We start from the raw sequence: 20,274 nt of genomic DNA on the forward strand, positions 1-20,274 counted from the left end.
TCTGAAGATTCCTCATTGCCAAGCAATTGATCTATACTTCAGTACTGGTCTGTGAATGAGACTTCTGAATGTTGGCTTTGTCCTTGCTGATGTCAGAACGAGCATATTTATCTTTTCACAACAAGTCAGTTTGTTGTTCTACATCAGCAGCCTCTCGCGTCTTTCTTCAGCTATTGAACCCCATCCAGTGTCAATACATTCATTCTGTATGAAGCTGTTAAAGCACAAGAAGTGTTTTCACAGATTAAGGCAATATTTCTTTTGATTAAACAAGGTTACTATATGCAGAGCTAAGGGAGACAGATTTCACCATTCAGAGTTGAGGAAAGATTTGCTTTTTTAATCTGACTGTTCAAGGTGTTTGCTCAGCAATGGCTGAAACAAAATAGACTTTAAATTTAAGTTCTGAGGTCTGTCAACTTCAACTGCAATAAAATTGATCTATTTCTTTTCATGTGGTGACAAGTAGCAAATTTATATCTCCATTTCACAAAATTAAAGGCAAGTTAATATTTCAGAGCATTGTGTAGTTTTCATGTCAGTGAAGAGACATATCTTACCCCATGGCATAGTGGTGCTACAAGTAGATCTGTTGTCTCAGGGCACAAGTGATCCAGGTTCAGTCCTGTCCTCTGGGTTGTCTGTGGGTTTATACATTTTCTACATGACCATATGGTTCTTTGGGTATTCTGCTTTCCTCCCACATCCCAAAGGCTGGTGTATTGGTAGGTTAATTTACCACTGTAAGCTTCCCATGGTGTGCAATTGAGAAATGGAAGTTGTTAATAAGCATATGGGGGAGAATATTGTAGGACTAGAATAGGTTTAATGTCAGTGGATACTTGATAGTTATCATGGAGTTGGGTACAGTGCCTGAGTCCGTGCTATGTGACTTGATGTCTTTAATTTCATACTGTTGCTGTTATATGCTATCACTTAAAACGACTTAACTCCAAACAAGAGAAAATCTGCAGAAAACCTCCTCTATTCCCCATCCCCTTATCTCCTTGCCTGTCCATTGCCTCTGGTGCTGCTCCTCGTTTTTCTTTCTTCCATGGCTTTCTGTCCTCTGCTATCAGATTCCCTTCTCCAGCCTTGTATCTTATTATAGACAATAGACAGTAGGTGCAGGAGTAGGCCATTTGGACCTTCTAGCCAGCACTGCCATTCATTGTGATCATGGCTGATCATACACAATCAGTACCCATTCCTGCCCTCTCCCCATATCCCTTGACCCCGCTATCTATAAGAGCTCTATTTAACTCTCTCTTGAATGCATCCAGAGACTTGGCCTCCACTGCCTTCTGGGGCAGAGCATTCCACATATCCACCACTCTCTGGGTGAAAAACTTTTTCCGCATCTCTGTTCTAAATGGCCTACCCCTTATTCTTAAACTGTGGCCTCTAGTTCTGGACTCACCCATCAGCGGGAACATGCTTCCTGCTTCCAGTGTGTCCAATCCCTTAATAATCTTATATGTTTCAATCAGATCCCCTCTCATCCTTCTAAATTCCAGTGTATACAAGCCCAGTCACTCCAATCTTTCAACATATGACAGTCCCGCCATTCCAGGAATTAACCCTATGAACCTACGCTGCATTCCCACAATAGCAAGAATGTCCTTCCTCAAATTTGGAGACCAAAACTGCACAAAATACTCCAGGTGGGGTCTCACCAGGGCCCTGTACTGCTGCAGAAGGACCTCTACTCCTATACTCAATTCCTCTTGTTATAAAAGCCAGCATGCCATTAGCTTTCTTCACTGCATGCTTGCTTTCATTGACTGATGTACAAGAACACCTAGATCTCGTTGTACTTCACCTTTTCCTAACTTGACTTCATTTAGATAGTAATCTGCCTTCCTGTTCTTGCCACCAAAGTGGATAACCTCACATTTATCCACATTAAACTGCATCTGCCATACATTTGCCCACTCACCCAACCTGTCCAAGTCACCCTGCATTCTCATAACATCCTCTTGACATTTCACACTGCCGCCCAGCTTTGTGTCATCAGCAAATTTGCTAATGTTACTTCTAATCCCTTCATCTAAACCATTAATGTATATTGTAAACAGCTGCGGTCCCAGCACCGAACCTTGCGGTATCCCACTGGTCACAGCCTGCCATTCCGAAAGGGACCTGTTAATCCCTACTCTTAATTTCCTGTCAGCCAGCCAATTTTCAATCCCATGTCAGTACTCTGCCCCGAATACCATGTGCCCTAATTTTGCCCACTAATCTCCTATGTGGGACTTTATCAAAAGCTTTCTGGAAGTCCAGGTACACTACATCCACTCTTGTCTCCCTTGTCCATTAATCCTTATTCATCAATCAACTTCCCAACTCTTTACTTCACCTCCTCTCCCCCTCCCCTGGTTGTATCTTTTTCTCCCCTCCCCTACCTTCTACCTCAGACTCTTCATCATTTTTTCTCTGCTGAAGGGTCTTGGTCTGAAACGTCAACTGTATCCTTTTCCATAGATGCTGCCTGGCCTGTTGAGTTCCTCCAGCACTTTGTGTGTGTTGTTTGGCTTTCCAGCATCTGCAGATTTTCTCTCGTTTGTGATTGAAAATCTGCAGATGTTGGAAATCTGTGGAAAAGAGTAAAGACCTTGAAGGGTCGGCCCGAAATGTCAAAATGACTTAAGTATTTGGTTCTTAATGTACTATAATGTGACAACTTTATTGCTGTAATACATAAAATTTACGTTCATCAAAAAACTCAATCAAGTTAGTAAGACACAACTTGTTGCACACAAAACCATGCTAATTAGACCATGGTTTTCCAAATGCTGATAAATTCTAACCCTTACAGTTCTCTCCAGTAACTTCACTACCACTGATGTGAGACTCACCAGTTTGTAGTTTCCAGGATTATCCCTGATTTCCTTCTTGCTAAATAAGTAGTTTGAGATCCACAGCTCTCCATGATAGTTAACTCAGAGTGAAGAGCTTCCTCTCCATACAGCACAGAAAACAGGCCATTCAGCCCTTCTAGTCTGTGCTGAAATTTTATTCCGCTAGTCCCATTGACCTACACCCAGTCCATAACCCTCCAAATTTAAGAGAGAGCCCGCATTTTCTGTGTCAGATGGCAGCTCGTTCCACACTCTCACCACTCTCTGAGTGAAGAAGTTCCCCCTAAATCTTTCCACTTTCACTCTAAAGCCATGTCCTCTCATATTTATCTCTCCTAATTTAAGTGGAAAGAACCTACTTGCATTTACTCTGTCTATACCCCTCATAATTTTGTAAACCTCTATCAAATCCCCTCAATTCTTCTACGCTCCAAGGAATAAAGTCCTAACCCATTCAATCTTTCCCTGTAACTCAACTCCTGAAGACACAGCAACATCCTAGTAAATCTTCTCCGCACTCTTTCAATCTCATGTTGTGCTAGATGCTCCAGCTACTTCCTGAGATTGAGACACACTCTTTCCCTATCTGGGAGAAACCTTCTTCCTGCATCCAGTATAACGACTGCTGTCAGAAATTTTGACGTCTTCAGTCAGGTCTCTTATTGTTATAAACCTAGCAAATATAGGCCTAGTGCATCTGTATTTTCCTCATGGCAATCCCAATGTTCCAAGAATTCAATAAAAAAAAATCTGCAGACACTAAATCCAGGGACGTCCCAGGAATTCGTCTGGTGAGCTTTTTCCAACGCTACCCCATACCCCTCTGTGTTGTAGAGGACTGATTGAAATACCATTTCGTTTTCATTCATTCATTCATGGAATGTGAAGGCCAACAAATAGTGACCATGCTTCAGTGTAATCTGTCTTTTTATGTGAGGGGCTTGCAAGCTTGCGCTCCTTGAGGCATTTCAAAACCAGCCACATTTTTAAAGGCCTAAGGCCATGTCTAGTCCAGATCAGATAAGGACAGTTAACTTCATCATATAAAAATAAGCTGTTTTGTCATTAGTGATGCTAGTCTTTTTACTATTCAGATTTATTTAGGTATCTAAGTTAAATCCGCTCATTGCCTGATTGGATTTACATTCTTATCTGGTTTATTCATCTACTAGTTGACCCATACGTTCCTCATCACAGAAATTCAAGCATCTTAATCTCACTGAATGGGCCATGATGTTACAAGGAACTCACTACATCAAAACGGCAGCATGTGCTCTTGTGGCTGGTTGAAGTGTGCTCCCTCTTATTTTTAATCCATCCATCTTCTGTAGTCAGAGCTCAGGGTGGTAAATCAAAACCTTAGATTTTGTTGTCAATGACAAGCTGATTGACAAGAAACATTAACATGATAATTTTTTTTATCCATTTACTGCATGTACCACATAGCCTGAATATATATGGAATTTCTGAATTTCTCATGGAACCCCCGTTCTGGAGAGATAGAGATTTGCTACATGTCAAAACCCAGGAAGTCCATCCACGTACAGATAAATTCTGATGAAATGTCATAGATTGAAATGCTAAATGTGTTCCTCTCTTCGTAGATAGCATTCTTTGTATTTTTTTATTTATGATCTTCTGTTAATGTGTTCACATTTCATGAAATCGAAGACAGTAGTTTTCATGAAAGATATGTTGCTTTCAAATATTTTATAATTCCTTCCTCATTTTTATAATGTTATAGTTCCTTCCTCGTGTAGAATGTGAAATTAAAAGCTTTGAGTGACTGGTAGTACATCAGCACTTCCAAAGCAATTTCCAGATCTGTTCATGTTTATTAGAATGTATATGCACATGTAAAAAAGGCAAAAGTAACACACATTCTTACGTTTTGTTACATTTCAGATCATGTATGCAACCATTCCGCCTCCTCCTTGTCCTCTTACTATTGTTGCCAACAATACAAAAAGTAATACTCTGATAGAAATTTCTAACACATTAAAATTACACTGATTTAAAGAGTCTCTTTCAGAAAGTTTAATCACCTTACTGGGAAATACGCTGTTGACCTAGGCAGTTACTTCAGATTGCCATGTAATAGCCTTTTCTCATCGCTTCCAATGCGACCAATTCTTTCTTTGGCAGAACTCTGTACCAGCTTAGCTTCATACGTGGAATGCACTTACTTTAGTCCAAGGAGAAGACCAATGTACATAATAAATAGTTTCTCACATTCCTTGATCTCACGGATAGATTAGATTTGATTAGGTTTGAACATCTGTGTAGCATTGTAGCTGATATGTTCTACAGTTTAAATTGTTTTCGTATGGTAAACTTGTTCAATACAGACAATTTTCATGTTTTCATAGCCATGGGTTAGTCTCTCTTTTGATAGGTTGTTGATCTGATGAGATTCTAATTTAACACAGTCATTGAAATATATATTACAAAATGTTCCAAACTCTTTGGACTGTCCCAAAACAAAATAAAATTAATAATCAAGATTTTTAAGGATGAAGTTGATGTTTTTAGTTTTCATCCTTGTGGGTTCTGTTTAATTTCAGAAATGAATCACAGAATCCCAGTCAGATAGCACACAAACAGATCCAGCAAATTCTTTCTAGTCAAGCAACCATCTACATTAATTTTATTTTATTTCCTCCAGATTTCAATGAATTTCCCCCAAGATTTAACCAACATTTTCAGATACTGTATTAGAAAATGCAAAAATGAGCTTTTACATATCCAAAAGATTACATTTACACTACATTGTAAATAAACACTTAGGATATTTACAATGTCAAATTAACAACAAGCACGTCTTTGAAATCTGAGAAAAAATCCAGAGAACCAGAAGAAACTTGTGCAGTCAAATAGAGAATGCACAAACTCCATGCAGTTTAGGATTGCTGAATCTAAAGCAGCAGTTGTTTTGGCTACACGCCTGGGTCATTCTCATGAATGATGGACAACAACCTCTTTAAATTCTGACTATTAAAGCCAATCTGATTTGAACACCAGTAAAGAATGTTTTAATGACAATTTGCAAGGACGTTAATTAAGAAAGCAATGTAGCAATTGAGATGGAAGTTGTTTTACTTGTGGATGTATTTCCAGTTCTCCCCAATTTCAGTTCTAAAAGTTTTAAAAATTACAGAAACTTGGTTTTACATACTCTAAACATAAAAGCCCAGAAGTTTGCTCTTTATGCACATCCAGTCATCTCCATTGGGCAAACATGCAGTAATTGGAAGCTTTTAATGTGGTTCTCATCAGAAACAACAAACATTCCTGTTTACTTTATTATTCCAGGTGTAAATCGCACCATCACACATTGATTTTAAAACTATTATTGGTTAAAGAGAAAAAAAATTGCTTTTACTTCAAATGGGAGTTATTGATCAGAGGATGGTACACATTCCTGAATTTGAATCATTTGTCTGTATTGACATTCCCAGCAGAAGCTTGTTTATACCGAATTTAAAAGTGTATGGTTTTGTTGTTTCAGGTTGATGAAATCTACCATGATGAATCATTAGGTACCCACATCAACATAGTTTTGGTCAGGATGATTATGATCGGCTACAGGCAGGTGAGTCAATGACAATATGATTATTTTACTAGCCTTTATATGATAATTACTAAGTTTTCACAAGTGATTACACAAATTTTAATTAATTATGAAGTGTAGGTGATTTTAGTGTACTATGTAGGATCCATAAGTATAATGTAACCTACAATAATTTCTGTAGGCAAATCGTTTGAATTTTCTTCAAAGGAATTATAATGATGTGGAATACAAAGAGTTCAGAGGCTTCAAGTATGGCTGACATTTGCAGAGATGACCCTGTTAACAATGTGGTAATGGTCATATAACACTCCTATAATGATTTTCTACCTGTTCTTCAGTTATGAATTAAGTATTTGCATGGTGCTCTGGTTCTCTTCTTTGTTGACTGCAGTGTCCTTATTCCATTAATTGTGCTTTCTCCCTTACATTAAACTTGAAAGATGGAAAGGGCTGATTAGGCCCTTTATGTATAACATTGGAAAATAATGCCTAAATAAAATCTGCTGAAATGCAAAACTTGCTTTCTTAGTTCACACATCTTTCTATCACATACTCAAAAACTAATTTACTCATTTGGTAAACATGGCTGTATTTTGTTATTTCATTATTATCTACAAGATCAATGGCTACATGCTTAGCTAATACCTTCCATGATATTTGCAAGCTAAGTATTGTGCAATGCACAAAGTAAAATACCTATTTTATAAATTTATTTGTACTAAAATATTAAGTAGCTGTTTGATGAATGTAGAAGATTAAAATAGTAATATGTTGGATTTGGTAATCAAGCGCTCTTTGATTTATTAATACAGTAGATTCTGGTTAATTGGTCCTTTGGTTAATTAGAGCAGCCACTTATTTAGGCCAGCTCTTAAACAACAGAAACTAATTGAGAAAATAGCCAGGTTTCCCTTCATTTATTTGGGACACTATGTCACTTAATTGAGACACAAAACTGTTACCAAAGAGCTTCTAACAAGTATCAGTCAGGTGAGCTTGTGTGGCCGTTAGATACTACAGTGTACTTAGAGCGAACAGTTTTAAGTGGTGTTATTTACATATTTTGTGTTCTAAAAGCAGTGATTTTGTCACTGATAGCTGTCAAGAAATAAGTAGTAAAACAATTTACAATTGTTTTGCTCATGGGATTTCAAGCATTCAGGCTTGAAGATGACAAATGGCCTGGATTGAAAATGAAACAATTTCACTACTTTGACAAGTTAGGAACTTTGAAGAACTTGAAGCCATCAACAATCATCTTGAATGTTACAGTGAAAAAGAAGATTTGGAAGATGCAGTCATCGAAAGCGTTGTATGAAGGCTGTCCATTATCTTCACTAGCTGTCTGCACTGATAATGTTCATTTACAATCAATCAGAAAAAACACTGCAGCATGTTGGTTATCCATTGTATCTGACGATGACAGTAAAATCTGTGCTGGAGAGTTTTTAAAGTGGTGAATCCATTGAACTGGGACAGTTCCACTCTCTCAACCTCACAAGTCTGTGTTCAGTGGTACCGTAGTTATCACAAACTGGGGTCTTGCTTTGTTGCAGTGGATAACCATGACTTCTTCAGTGCCTTTTCTGTCCTTCACTCCCCATGAAGTGTTGCATAAAGCCTTCTTGGCCATTGGATATTCTTTTGATCTCTCCTGCCCAGTCTGCTGGAGCTGACTTCACATGCTAGTGCAGACATGTCCCTGTTTCACCAGCTTATGGGCTTGGTGGCTACCCTCACCTGGTTTAGCTCACCTTTTGAAGTGGTACACCAGGGTGTGGCCGCTGTCGCATGTAACAGCTACTTGAAGCCACAGGTGAGAGCTGATACTCCAATTGGGACTGAAGGTGAGTGAACTGCCCAGAATGCCATTCCCAGAGGTGCTATCCTCTTTGGATATTCCCATACATGGCAATGTACACCAGATGAATTCCTCCAACAATAACTACTAGGAACTAATACACTGTTTTATAGTGCTGCAGTAGCATTAGCAGTTTTCTCCATTGTTCTGTATTTTATTTAAATATGTAATTTGTTACTTAGTTAAATCACAAACGAGAAAATCTGCAGATGCTGGAAATCCAAGCAACACACACAAAATGCTGGAGGAACTCAGTAGGCCAGGCAGCACCTATGGAAATGAGTACAGCTGAAGGGTCTCAGCCCGAAATGTCGACTGTACTTTTTTCCATAGATGTTGTCTGGCCAGCTGAGTTCCACCAGCGTTTTGTGTGTGTTATTCAATTAAAAGTAGTTTGTCTTTTTTATATCTTTCTATCTATTTGTATGAAATTTAAGCTAATTGGGACAGCTGTTTAATTGGGCCAAAATGTACTGGTCCTGATGTGTCCCAATTAACCAGATTTCACTGTACTGGTCTAAAGACCACAAGATGTCAACTTGGGCTGTGCTGTTTTGGGTCTTACCTTTCCACCGAAGAATTTTATTTGAAGCCTATTTCATTTTGACAGTCCATTTATTTTGATAATTTTCCTTAGAATGTTTAAGTATGTTATGGATTAATTGTTCCTTTGACTTTTTGTTTGCAAACAGTTGAAGTAGATGTCTGGAATTATTTAACATAAATTGTAGAAAATAAAGCTTTTTAATTAAAAACTTTTTATCATTTATAGTAAATGGTGAATTAAAATATTTTAGTTTGTTTAAATAAGATCTTGAATTAGTCATTTTATTATAAAGTACAAGGAATATTAGAAGCAATTGTGATGTGCTTGGTCCTCATGCAGATGGAAAACCATAAGCTTTCTCCTCTGCAATATTTGTTCAGCTTCTTCCAGTTCAATATTATAATTGTCGACTGTACAGCTTGTATTGAAGCAATTTGATTGTTCAATTTAATCATTGAGAACTAATGTACATTGTTTCTTCCACAAAAAGAAATTAGCACATAGGAATTAGCTTTTTCACTTGACGTCAAAAGTGTTGGATGCAAAATGAAATGTAATAGCGGAGCAAGAATGCATTGTATCACACACTCCACCTTCCTATTTTTTTATAATCAATGTGGTTCTGGATTTATTATGGGAAGATCCTGTGTGATTCAGTTGATTCACTTTCAAAAAGGTAATGAGGGATGATGAGAGCAAAATTATTAATATAGTTTTCATTAATTTTACCAAGGCTTATGGAAGGTCCTCCTTAGATAGTTTATCAATAAAAGTAAAAGCCTTTTGCATTCACGTGGAGTGGCAAATCAGATCCAAATTTGGTAGGAACCAAAAGATCAAAATTGACTGGTGTTCTATATTTCAAGGACAGATCTTAGCAGAGTTTCATGGGGGCTCACTGTGGACTTGGAGTCACACACAGCATAGAGATGGGCCCTTCAGTCCTTTTCATTTTATTCTCATCATTCCACCAACTCTCCACCAGATGTTTACGTACTGTGTACAACTGACAGATTTAACAGGCAACCTGCACATTTTTGGAACGTGGAAAAAAAAATCCTGGAGCACCAACAGGAAATGGACTCAGTTACAGGGAGAATTTGCAAACACCACATTGAAACCATTGGAGGTCAGGATTGACCCTAGATGTCTGAAGCTGTGAGGGAGCAGCTCTGGTAGCTGTGCCGAAATGTAAGGAGTATGATGACAAATTTTACAGAAGACATAAAAATGGGCCATGTGGTGCACAATGAAGAAAGCTTTAGACTACAGCAAGATAGGTGGACTACCCTGTTGGGTAGAAAGTGGCAAATAGAATTTAATCCGGAGAAGTTCAACTTAATGTATTTGGGGAAGTGCAACAAGGGAAGGGAAAATAAAATAAATGGATTTGTGTGGAATAATGTGGAAGATCAAAAGGATATCAGTGATTACATCTACTAATCCTTGAAAGGTACTAGAACAGATTGATAAAGTAAAATGATAGACAGGATACTGTATTTTGAAATTCAGTACAGCATAGAATATAAGCACAGATTAAACAAAACTGCTATATACTGCTGTTTAGATCACAGTTTGTATTGTGTACAGTTCTGAATACTGAGAAGACGTGTTTGCATCTGAGTTGGTGCAGAGATTTATGAGAATGCTGCCATTTTAACTAGGAACAGGTTGAATAAACTAAAGTTGTTTTTGTTGAAACGGAGGAGATTGAGGGCAGGCAGTGTTTGAAATTATGAAATGCCTCTGTAGAAGGATGGACCTTATCAGAGGGCCAAAAATCAAATGACACAGACTTAAGGTCATTGGTAGAAGGAGTCGAGGAGAGATGAGAGAAAACAATTTTATTTAGAGAATGATAGCAATTTGTAACTTTGTATATGAAGATGTAACAAGAACAGAAGACTTAATTACTTTAAAATGTGGAATGTGTACTTGGCCTGCAATATTATGAACCTTGGGCTGGACAGTTCCTTTAATGGGCTGAATAACCACCTCCTGTAGTGTAAATTTTCATTGCTGCTGTGTTTAATATTTGGGTGTCTACAATGAATTTCGGTAAAGATTTAGACAATAAATGGCAGAGTTCTGGGAGTGTTTTAGAACTGAGGGTCCTAGGAGTAAAAGTACATGCTTTCCTAAAAGTGATGGGGCAGATAAGCCGAGTAATGAGAAAAAGGAGTTTGGTACATTTGTCTTCATTGATCAGGGCTTTGATTACAAGTGTTAGGATGTCGTATTACAACTGTACAAGGTGTTGGTGACCACACTTGGAATATTATATGTAGTTCTGGTCACATGACTATAGAAAGTATGTCATTAAGCTGGAAGCGGTGCAGAGAAGATTTAGAAAGTTGTTAATGGGACTAAAGGGCTTAAGTTATAAAGAAAAACTGGATAGGCTGGAGCTTTTTTCCTTTGAGTGCAGGAGGCTGATGGGTGAACTTAGAGATATAAAAAAATATGAGGGACATGGATAAAGTAAATTGTCACAATCTTTTTCCCAGGGTAGGGGAGTCAAAAACAAGGGAGCATACAGTAGATTTAAGGTGAAAGGGTAAAGATAGTGATATGTGGTACAAACTGTCAGAGGAAGTGGTAGATGTGAGTACAGCGTTTAAAAAAGTGTTTGGACAGGTACATGAATAGAAATGGTGTAGAGGGATGAGCTTTAGCCTGCAGAAGATACATATCAAGAGATCACTGAAGGGTAGTATTTTTTGAAGTCACAGGTACTTGTGTTCATTGTCATTAAACTTGCTATCCAAGTGTGATACAACAGGCTGCCTTGTCCATCTGTAGGGACGCATGTATTTTACTCTAAAATTTACCCTTGCTTTACTGTCACAGTCTCTGATCAAAGAGATTTATAATTAACAAATCAGTATGCCTTTAAAGAATTCAGGATTATATTTTATGCTGAGGTCAAAATTTTCTTTGAGCAGTCTGAGGTGTTTTTGCACCTGCTCACTTTTGGATCACTGAACGAATGACCAACCCATGGATGTGCTACAGCTAATAAATAATGGATGAAAATCAAAGCAAATCTTGCAGAAATCCTAAATTTGATCTGTTTGGTAAAATGTTCAAAGTTTCCATGGAGTTATATTAAATTGAATATTATGGGACAGAAAAAAGTAAATAAAAGGAAGTAATGAAGAAAATGCATAAAGAATCTTAAGAGAAAGATGGATAATGTTTCCGATTACCATGCTTCACAACATTCTGAACTGTTCTGTACATTTTTGCACTTATTTGTCATGAAAATCACAGGTTAATATTTCTAAATTATGAAAAATAAAAATTGCTTTTCTCTTGCATTTGAAATTTCTCTATTTAATATTAAAATTAAATGATATCTTGGAGTTTAGTTCAGTTGTATTAATACTTCATGTTCAGCCATTATACTACTTGCCAACATAATGCAAGATCATGAATATCTAAATTTATCAGAGTCTATTATCTTGCACCATCAAGTATTCATGTTTTTTAAATTGGTCTCAGCTCGAAATACTACTCCTTAAGATATCATACATCAAATTTAAACATAGGGGAAAAATAACATTTGGTTTAGACTGATACCTTCCCAATTGCCTTCTCTATCTGTTCTTGACAAGGCTTTTACGTGCTTATTCCTAAAATACAAGTTCTAGTCCCAGAATTTAGTACCCGTTTAATCCATCAGGGCTTCCTTAGGTTCCTTTATTTAGTTAATGATTGTCATTTTGGTTCCATCATCAGATCATCTTTTATAACCAAGTGATCCTAGATACAAATAACAAGGATAAAAACAATGTTGAAGATGGCTTTAACAATAAAGGGATGAAATCATATAGGCTTTCTGCTGTCTTTGAGCGTTTCCAAGCTGGATTGCTTGTTTGTCCCACAGCTTAGACAACTTCAGTCTGCCCAAATACCGAGTGCGTGCTCTGGCCTACTAATCAATAATAAGTTCTTAACTTTGTTCATTTGCTTCTGGACTAGCTCACCTTTACAAGAGATCCAGCAGAAGTTAAAAGTGTGGAAATAGTTAGGGAATGAGTTACAAGATGGCAACAAAAATGAACAAGCATTAAAAATGAAATCCATGAATGTTAAATCAACAAAGCATGAAATAAAAAAGAACAAATATGAGAGCTTAGAAAGAACAGGAGAGAAAAAATGAAGTAGGAGTAATAGAAAAATTGTGTATTTAGTATTTCATTAATATTTGAGTAATATTGTAAATATATTGTTTGAGTAAGTATTCTTTGTTTACATAATTCAGTACAGGTTATATATTAAAGTACGTGAATGGCAAAGTCATTACGCCACCATGTCATAAGTGCACACCTCATTAAAGTAAAAAATTAAATTAAGACATGCATCCGTCAGTTCCATGTTTTTCTTTCAATTAGTTTAATCTTTTGGAATTACAATGCATAACAGTGGTAATGAAGATGGGATTTCAAATGAACTCGAGATAATTAGCTATCTGTTGATCTGAAAAGAGATGATCGAGTTATAAAAAAAGGCAGCGAGCCATTCACATTTTTTAAAGTGCAACATGTGGTTTCTTCAGAAAAGGAAAGACAGTCATGTTTATAAAAAAAAATGGCAGAAAGCGGACAAAATTCACAGGTTTTTAAACAGTGAGTACTGGGTAATGGTAATCATAAATATATAATAAAAGTAGAAATGCTTGGTTACATTGGAAAGATTGACACGTTCAATTGCATAGGAGGTAACTGGATTTTGGATATTGAGCAAATTAAGATGTATTTTGAAGCTATTGAAATAGCCAATGAAAATTGAGAGCCAGTTTTGCTGAGTGCATTAGGTGGAAAAGCATACACTTTGCTTAGAAGTTTGACTGCTCCAACCAAACCAGCCAAAATTAGCTTTGGTAATGCAGGAACAATTAGAATTGAAACCACTGTTGATTGCAGAGTGCTTTAGGTTTCATAACCGGAATCAAAAGGAAGGGGAGTCAATTTCAGCTTATGTAATTGAATTGAAGAAATTGTCTGATCATTGTTAGTTCAGTGATGAGCTTAATGATGCACTGAGAGGTCATTTAGTGTGTGGAATCTTACAAGAAAGCATTCAAACAGTAATAACTAAGGCACAAAAGATCAGTTGAAATCGCTCTATCAATGGAAACTGCAGACGGATGCAACTGAGTTACAGTCAGGAAAGAAAGTGAGTGTGAACAAATTGCAACGTCTAACCAGAAACCTACCTGTCTGAACAAAATATGTTACCTTTGTGGCAGGAGCTCACATAAACCATGCAGGTTTAAAGGCAAAACTTGCAGGAAATACAACAAAGTAGGACACATACTAAGAGCATATTGAGCCGGCAAAAAATAAATGGATTACACTAGGAAGAGAAAAAGATAAAATATGAAGTTGCAGTTCCAAAAAGAGCACTATTCTGCATGCTGTTGAAACATCTGATAATGGTGAGAGTTACACAGGACTGGCTAGTCTTGAGATTTACAGTGTGAAAAGTAACAATAGAGAAGCAATATGGCTTGCATCAGACGTAATGGTAAATTAATTAAAATAGAATTGGACACTGGCTCAGCTGTTTCAGTCACCCCACAAAATGAGTGTGAATGGCATTTCAAAGATACTGAATTGAAGCCTATAGATATCCAACTAAGAACTTATACTGCAGATAAGATCATTCCTGTGGGAATGGCATTCATAACAGTGAAATACAACAACCAACAAGCCACATTGGACTTGTATGCAGTTTAAAAAAAACATGAGGACCAGAATCGTGGGGGTGTGTTAGGGTAAGACAGCTACAACAATTGGAGGTCCATAAACCCTGTAATAGAGTCAACTGAAAGTGAATTAAGGAAGGTAATGGATGATGCCACAGCAGTGTTCAAAGACGGAATTGGGAAAGTCAAACATATCAAAGTTAAATACTGTTAAATGAAACTGCCACACCCAAGATTTACAAATCCCATCCAGTTCCTTATACCATCTGTGACAAAGTAGCCAATGAGCTAGATTGCATGGAGGCTGAAGGAATTCTTCCCAAGGTTGAGTGGAACTCATAAAGAACACCAGTGGCTCCAGTAACCAAGAAGAATGGGTCTGGCAGGGTTTATGGTAACTTTAAAGTCACCATCAGCCCAGTACTGAAAGTAGGTCAATACCCTCTGCCCAGGATAGAGAATATGTTGGCAAGTCTTTCAGGAGGGAAACACAAGGTGGACTTAGCTGAGGCCTACCTACAGATAGTGATGGAAGAAGAGTCCAAAGTGTTTCTTACCATAAGTCTCAGTCTTTTCCTACAAATACCAAGAAAGAGGCCTCAGAACTTGAGATTGTTTCACAGTTCTATGTCTCATCAGCCAATAGAGTGACTCTCCTTGACAGAAAAGATATTATCCCACAAGAGTAAGAAATCCTCTACAGTGATTAAATCTTCAGGCCCAACTGGGTCAATTTAAAATTTACTATGTTTATATAGTAGTTGTATTACATAGTATGTTATATATACAGGTAACTTGAAATCTATATTGAGTTAGAGTTTGTAACTAAGCAGGGAGAGGTGTTGTGTATTTCACAAGACTATAAGATATAGGAGCAGTAGACCATTCAGCCCATCAAGTCTGCTCTGCCATTCAATCATGGGCTGATCCAGTTCTTCCAGTCATCCCCACTCCCCTGCTATAATATTGTAAATATATAATAGCCATAATATTGTAAATATATTGTTTGATTAAACATTCTTTGTTGGTTATATAATTAGGGTTTTATATATATAAGTACATAAATGGCATATATTATTATGACACCGCATCAAAAGTGCATGCTTCATTGAAGTAAAGAACAAAACTAAGTGGTGTATCTCCCGCTTAGTGTTTTTCTTTCAATCTGTTATACATTTTGGAGTTACAAAACAGCAATTCTCACCACCAAAGTCCTGAAGGGAACAAATTGTCAGTTTTTTTTTGTAAGTTGGAGAAGAAACTGCATTGTCTTCAAATCACTTAGGTTAAAAAATGTCTGACTGAAAATCAGGGCTTACAGTTGATTGGTGGACTGCTTAATTGAGCCCTTAGGTCTGAACGCCACAAAATGTTGGCTTTCACATTGGCCAGCATTTCAGCATAACCTCCCATTCCAACATCTTGGTGTGTGGCTTCCTCTACTGCCACGATGATGCCATTCAGAGGCTGGAGGAGCAATATCTCATATTTTGTCTATGTATCCTCTCACCTGATGGCATAAGCATTGATTTCTCCAACTTCCAGTAATTTCCCCCCACTTTTCTTTTTCTTCATTCTCTAATCTAGTAAGATGGCAGCACGTTTAAATGTAGTGGCCTCTTGTGGGCCAACCAAAGGTGCACTTTTCTTTTTAAAATGTTTTTTTATGATTGTAACACTATACTAGACTCCCAAGAACCACAGATACAGCAGGTCTATCAAATCAATGACCTTTTCATTGATTGGAGCAGCCAGCCAGGGTGTTGAAGGAGCCAGCAGACAGGGTGGAGAAGGAGAAGCTGACGGTTGGGTCAGAGAAGGTGAAGCCAGTGGACAGACTGGAGAGGTTTTGGAGAAGCTGACCTGGGTGCAGACTGTGTTGCTGCCTGCTACCTGAAGGCATTGGAGTTGGTGCGCAAAAGCAGCATGCAGTGTAACCATGACAGAATGTCTTGAGCGTTTCTCTTGTAATCCCAAGACCCTGTTGGACTTTGAGGCCTGTTTCCCTTGTTTAGTGGCGCAACAGATGATGAGGCAGAAGCTTGGCCTCAGTTGTAGTGAAGACTAGGCTTCAAACTGTAGGCTTGCCTGCTGCTGCAGTCCAGGTGAAGAGACGCTGGTGGCGATGTCGTGTGGCATCGGTGCTTGGTTGGGGTCTGGCCTTTCCCATCAGTGCTGTCCTCCAGTGTTCGACTGGTGGGATGACAGGCTGGATTGTCAGGAACTGTACCAGCAATTTGCATGTAGCTCTGGCTCTGACTATACATGTATTTCCTTATGTAATGACGTTTGTTTCTTTTCTTGCTATTTTGGGTGTGTGTTATGCACCTTGGCCCCAGAGGAACGCTGCTCATTCAACTATACTTATGTATGGTTTGAATGAAAATTAAACTTGATTTTTTTTCTTTGATTTGGCTCACCTCTTACCTCTTCTGTTCTCTACAATTTCCTATCACCATTCTCTGATGCCTCTCCTCTTTCCCTTTCACACATGGCACATTGTCTTCTATCAAATTCCTTCTTTGTCAGCCCTTTACCTCTTCCACCTATTACATCCTAACCTTTTATATCGGTCCTCCTCCTCCACCACCCACCCTCCCTCTCAACTGGTTTCACCTATCACCTGCCATCTCATATTCCTTCCTCATCCCTCTTCCACTTTGTTATTCTGGTGTCTTTCCCTTCCTTTCCAGTCCAGATGAAGGCTCTCAGCTTGAAACATTAGCTGTTTATTCCTTTCTATAGATTCTGCTTGACCTGTTGAATTCCTATAGCATTTTGTCTTACAGTTCAGCTTTGGCTTTTACGTTCATGTAGATATCAGGTTCAAGGTTTGATGATGACATCTTGAATCAGTAAAACAGTAATTTCATTTCCTTAGTTCGGTTCTTCCAGGAAATGATAATGGACAGTATATAGTAACAAATATGTTCTTTGATAATAAATTTACTTTGAACTTTGGATGATTTCAGTTTATTTCAAACTTGGGATGTGGGTGTTCATGATAAGGGCAACATGTTCTGTCCATTCTTATTTTCCCTTATGGTGGTATATCTATCTTTTTAGTCATTGGAGTTTTTCTAGTGAAGGTATTTCCATACCGCTGTTGGGTAGAGAGTTCTCATATTTTTTTTCTTGCAATAATCAGAAAAAAAGCTTCCAGTTTCAAGTGTTTGAATTGGATGGAAATCTGCAGGTAATGGTGTTCCCAAGTGGCTGCAGCACTTGTTCATTGTGATGGTAGAGTCCCAGTTTTGGAGGTGTTGTTGTCTAAGGGAGTAACTGTAGTGCATTTTCCAGATGGTATACAATATAGCCACTGTTCAAGAGTAGTGCAAGGAATGAAAGTTTCAGGTGATGGATGAGGTGCTGATCATTAGGGCTGTGTTTTCCAGATGGTGTTGGGCTTCTTTTGAGTTCTGTTGGAGCTGCACTTATCCAGTCTAGGAGAGAGTATTCATTCCATCATGCCTTTAATTTGTTCCTTTTTTAGATGGTGAATAAACTTTGAGTCAGTCACCACAGGATAGCCTGCTTCTGACTTTTTCTTGAAGGCACTGCATTTATGTGTCTGGTCTGGGTGACCCCAAATATGTTGATGGGGGCTAATTTGACAATTGCTGGTGCCTTGAGCAACATTGGTGTTTGTTTTTATGCTTATTAGAATTAGTCATGATGTGGCATTATGTATTGTTGCACCACTTTTCATGCCACCTTGACTTAGTCCATGAGCCAGGACCCCAAATTTGGGCCACCATCTGGGGGGGGGGGGGGAATAATTCTTATAGTGATTTTTGGCAAGGAATACACCCCTAGTGTTAGACAATATGTAATAGCATTGCAGCGGCGGTAGCTTTCTGTGTATATCAGAATTGATATCATACCCAACAAGATGATTGTACAAGTCACTTCTTTGGTCACGAAACTTGAATCTTTCATGCTATCTGGTGGAGTTACACTCCTGCAAGATCCTACAAAGAAGCACATTCGTAGCAAACTGGTATCTGAGCTGGACAATTCAGTAGATATATTTCCAGATGACAAAGGAAAATTGTTAATGGTTCCTGAAAGTGTATCATTAAGGGAGGTTGTCTTGGAAAATCAAACTCTTCAGAGGGAACGCAAAGTTTGGAGGGCCAAGGCAGTCAATTTGGACAAGATCAGAGATCAGACTTCATCACATATCAGATATATCATCAGACAGGAGATGATTGTGACTCCCTGGCCATTCCATCCATCTGATGAGAAAGATAGCACTCATATCTCCATACCAGATCAACTAGAGCGGCTTCTTGTTGGACTGCTCACTGGAAATCCTGAAACCAAACGCAAACACAGAGGGTCAGTGCTTCGGTTTAGTCATTTAGACAGGAGATGATAATATGGCGTGACATGAGAATGGCTCTGAGGGAAGGCAGTCAGAGTAGCAGAATAGATGTTGTGTTCAACACATACAAGGAGAACTCTGTCAGGAATAGTGAAAGGTCTCTACGGGGTGAAGAGACTGGTCACAATTTGCAAGGTAGCACAGGCACAGAGATGGTGAGGCAGTGGAGGAGCTTCCTGACCAAAGTCAGTAACAAAAATAGTCTCATTAGCTTCATAGTGTATGAATGGAGGAAGGCAGAGGTCAGAGCAAAGCTACAGGAGAAGATTCTGTATGCAGCTGTGATTGACAAATGTTACAGGATTGCATCTCAGGACAGTGAGGAGGTGTCAGCTCTTCAGTGTCAACAAGAAGCAGATGGCCGCCTACTTCTCCATGCTGCCCATGCCACAAGAGAGGGATACCAATCTGTAATGATCTGCTCAGAAGACACAGATGTCTTTATCATGCCTTTAGCATTTTGTGACAAGATTGAGGCCCCATTGTTCCAGAAGTGTGGCACTAGAACTCGTACAAGGCTTGTAGACATCAGGAAGGTTGCTGCCACTGTTGGCATACAGGTTTGTAGGGCTCTCATTGGGTTGCACACATATACAGGATGTGACACTGTAAGCACTTTTGCAGGCAAAGGGAAGACAAGGGCCTAAGACTTCTAACGAACAACAGGAAAACTCAGGACACATTCTTAGAGTTGGGTCAGGAATGGGACCTCTCCCCAGAACTGATGGACAAACTGTAGGCATTTAAATGACTCCTGTATGCCCCAAGAGCATCGACCACCAAGGTCAATGAGCACAGGTATCACCTTTTCTGTGCCAAAAAAGGTGAAATCAAAAGTCATCCACTCCCACCATGCAAGGACTGCTTAACAAAATAAGCACAGCATGCCAACTACCAGGCTGATATATGGAGAAGATGTTTGGAAAAGGACCCACAAGTGTCAAGCCCTGTTGGCAGAGGATGGAAGATGGAGAGAGAAGAGGAAGCTGAACAGTTGGTGGTGCACTGGATGGAACACCAGCCAGCACCCGATGCCGTCCTGGATCTACTGGCCTGTAACTGTCCAAACAAATGTTCACTCCCAGGATGTATGTGTGTTGCAAATGGTCTCAGGTGTACTGACATGTGTAGACTGGTAGTCTGTGAGAACCAGGCATTCACCTCAGAGAGTGTGGAAAGTTCAGATGAAGATGTGGAAGACTTGAAAAATTATTATGATTATTAATAGGTTATGAAAGTATGGAAAACAAAGTATAGAAACCAGTCTTTGATTAAGTATATTCATTTTACAACCAAATGGGGCCTAGGTTATAGCCATGTGGAACCCCACATTT

The 20,274-nt window shown here is 38.5% G+C and overlaps 1 protein-coding gene across 2 annotated transcripts in view; it reads left to right on the plus strand.

Moving 5' to 3' along the window:
• Nucleotides 1-20,274, plus strand: part of LOC132378970 (A disintegrin and metalloproteinase with thrombospondin motifs 14) — a 201,435-nt gene that overhangs the window by 121,841 nt on the left and 59,320 nt on the right. For both annotated transcript variants that reach the window (XR_009507247.1, XM_059946364.1), the window contains exon 5: nt 6,370-6,453. Coding sequence is in view for 1 of the 2 variants with exons in the window: in XM_059946364.1 (XP_059802347.1) it covers nt 6,370-6,453 (84 nt within the window). In the remaining variant the exon portion in view is untranslated. The remainder of the gene's footprint in view (nt 1-6,369; nt 6,454-20,274) is intronic.

The sequence above is a fragment of the Hypanus sabinus genome, chromosome 21 (assembly GCF_030144855.1).
Source record: "Hypanus sabinus isolate sHypSab1 chromosome 21, sHypSab1.hap1, whole genome shotgun sequence".
NCBI classification, from domain to species: domain Eukaryota; kingdom Metazoa; phylum Chordata; class Chondrichthyes; order Myliobatiformes; family Dasyatidae; genus Hypanus; species Hypanus sabinus.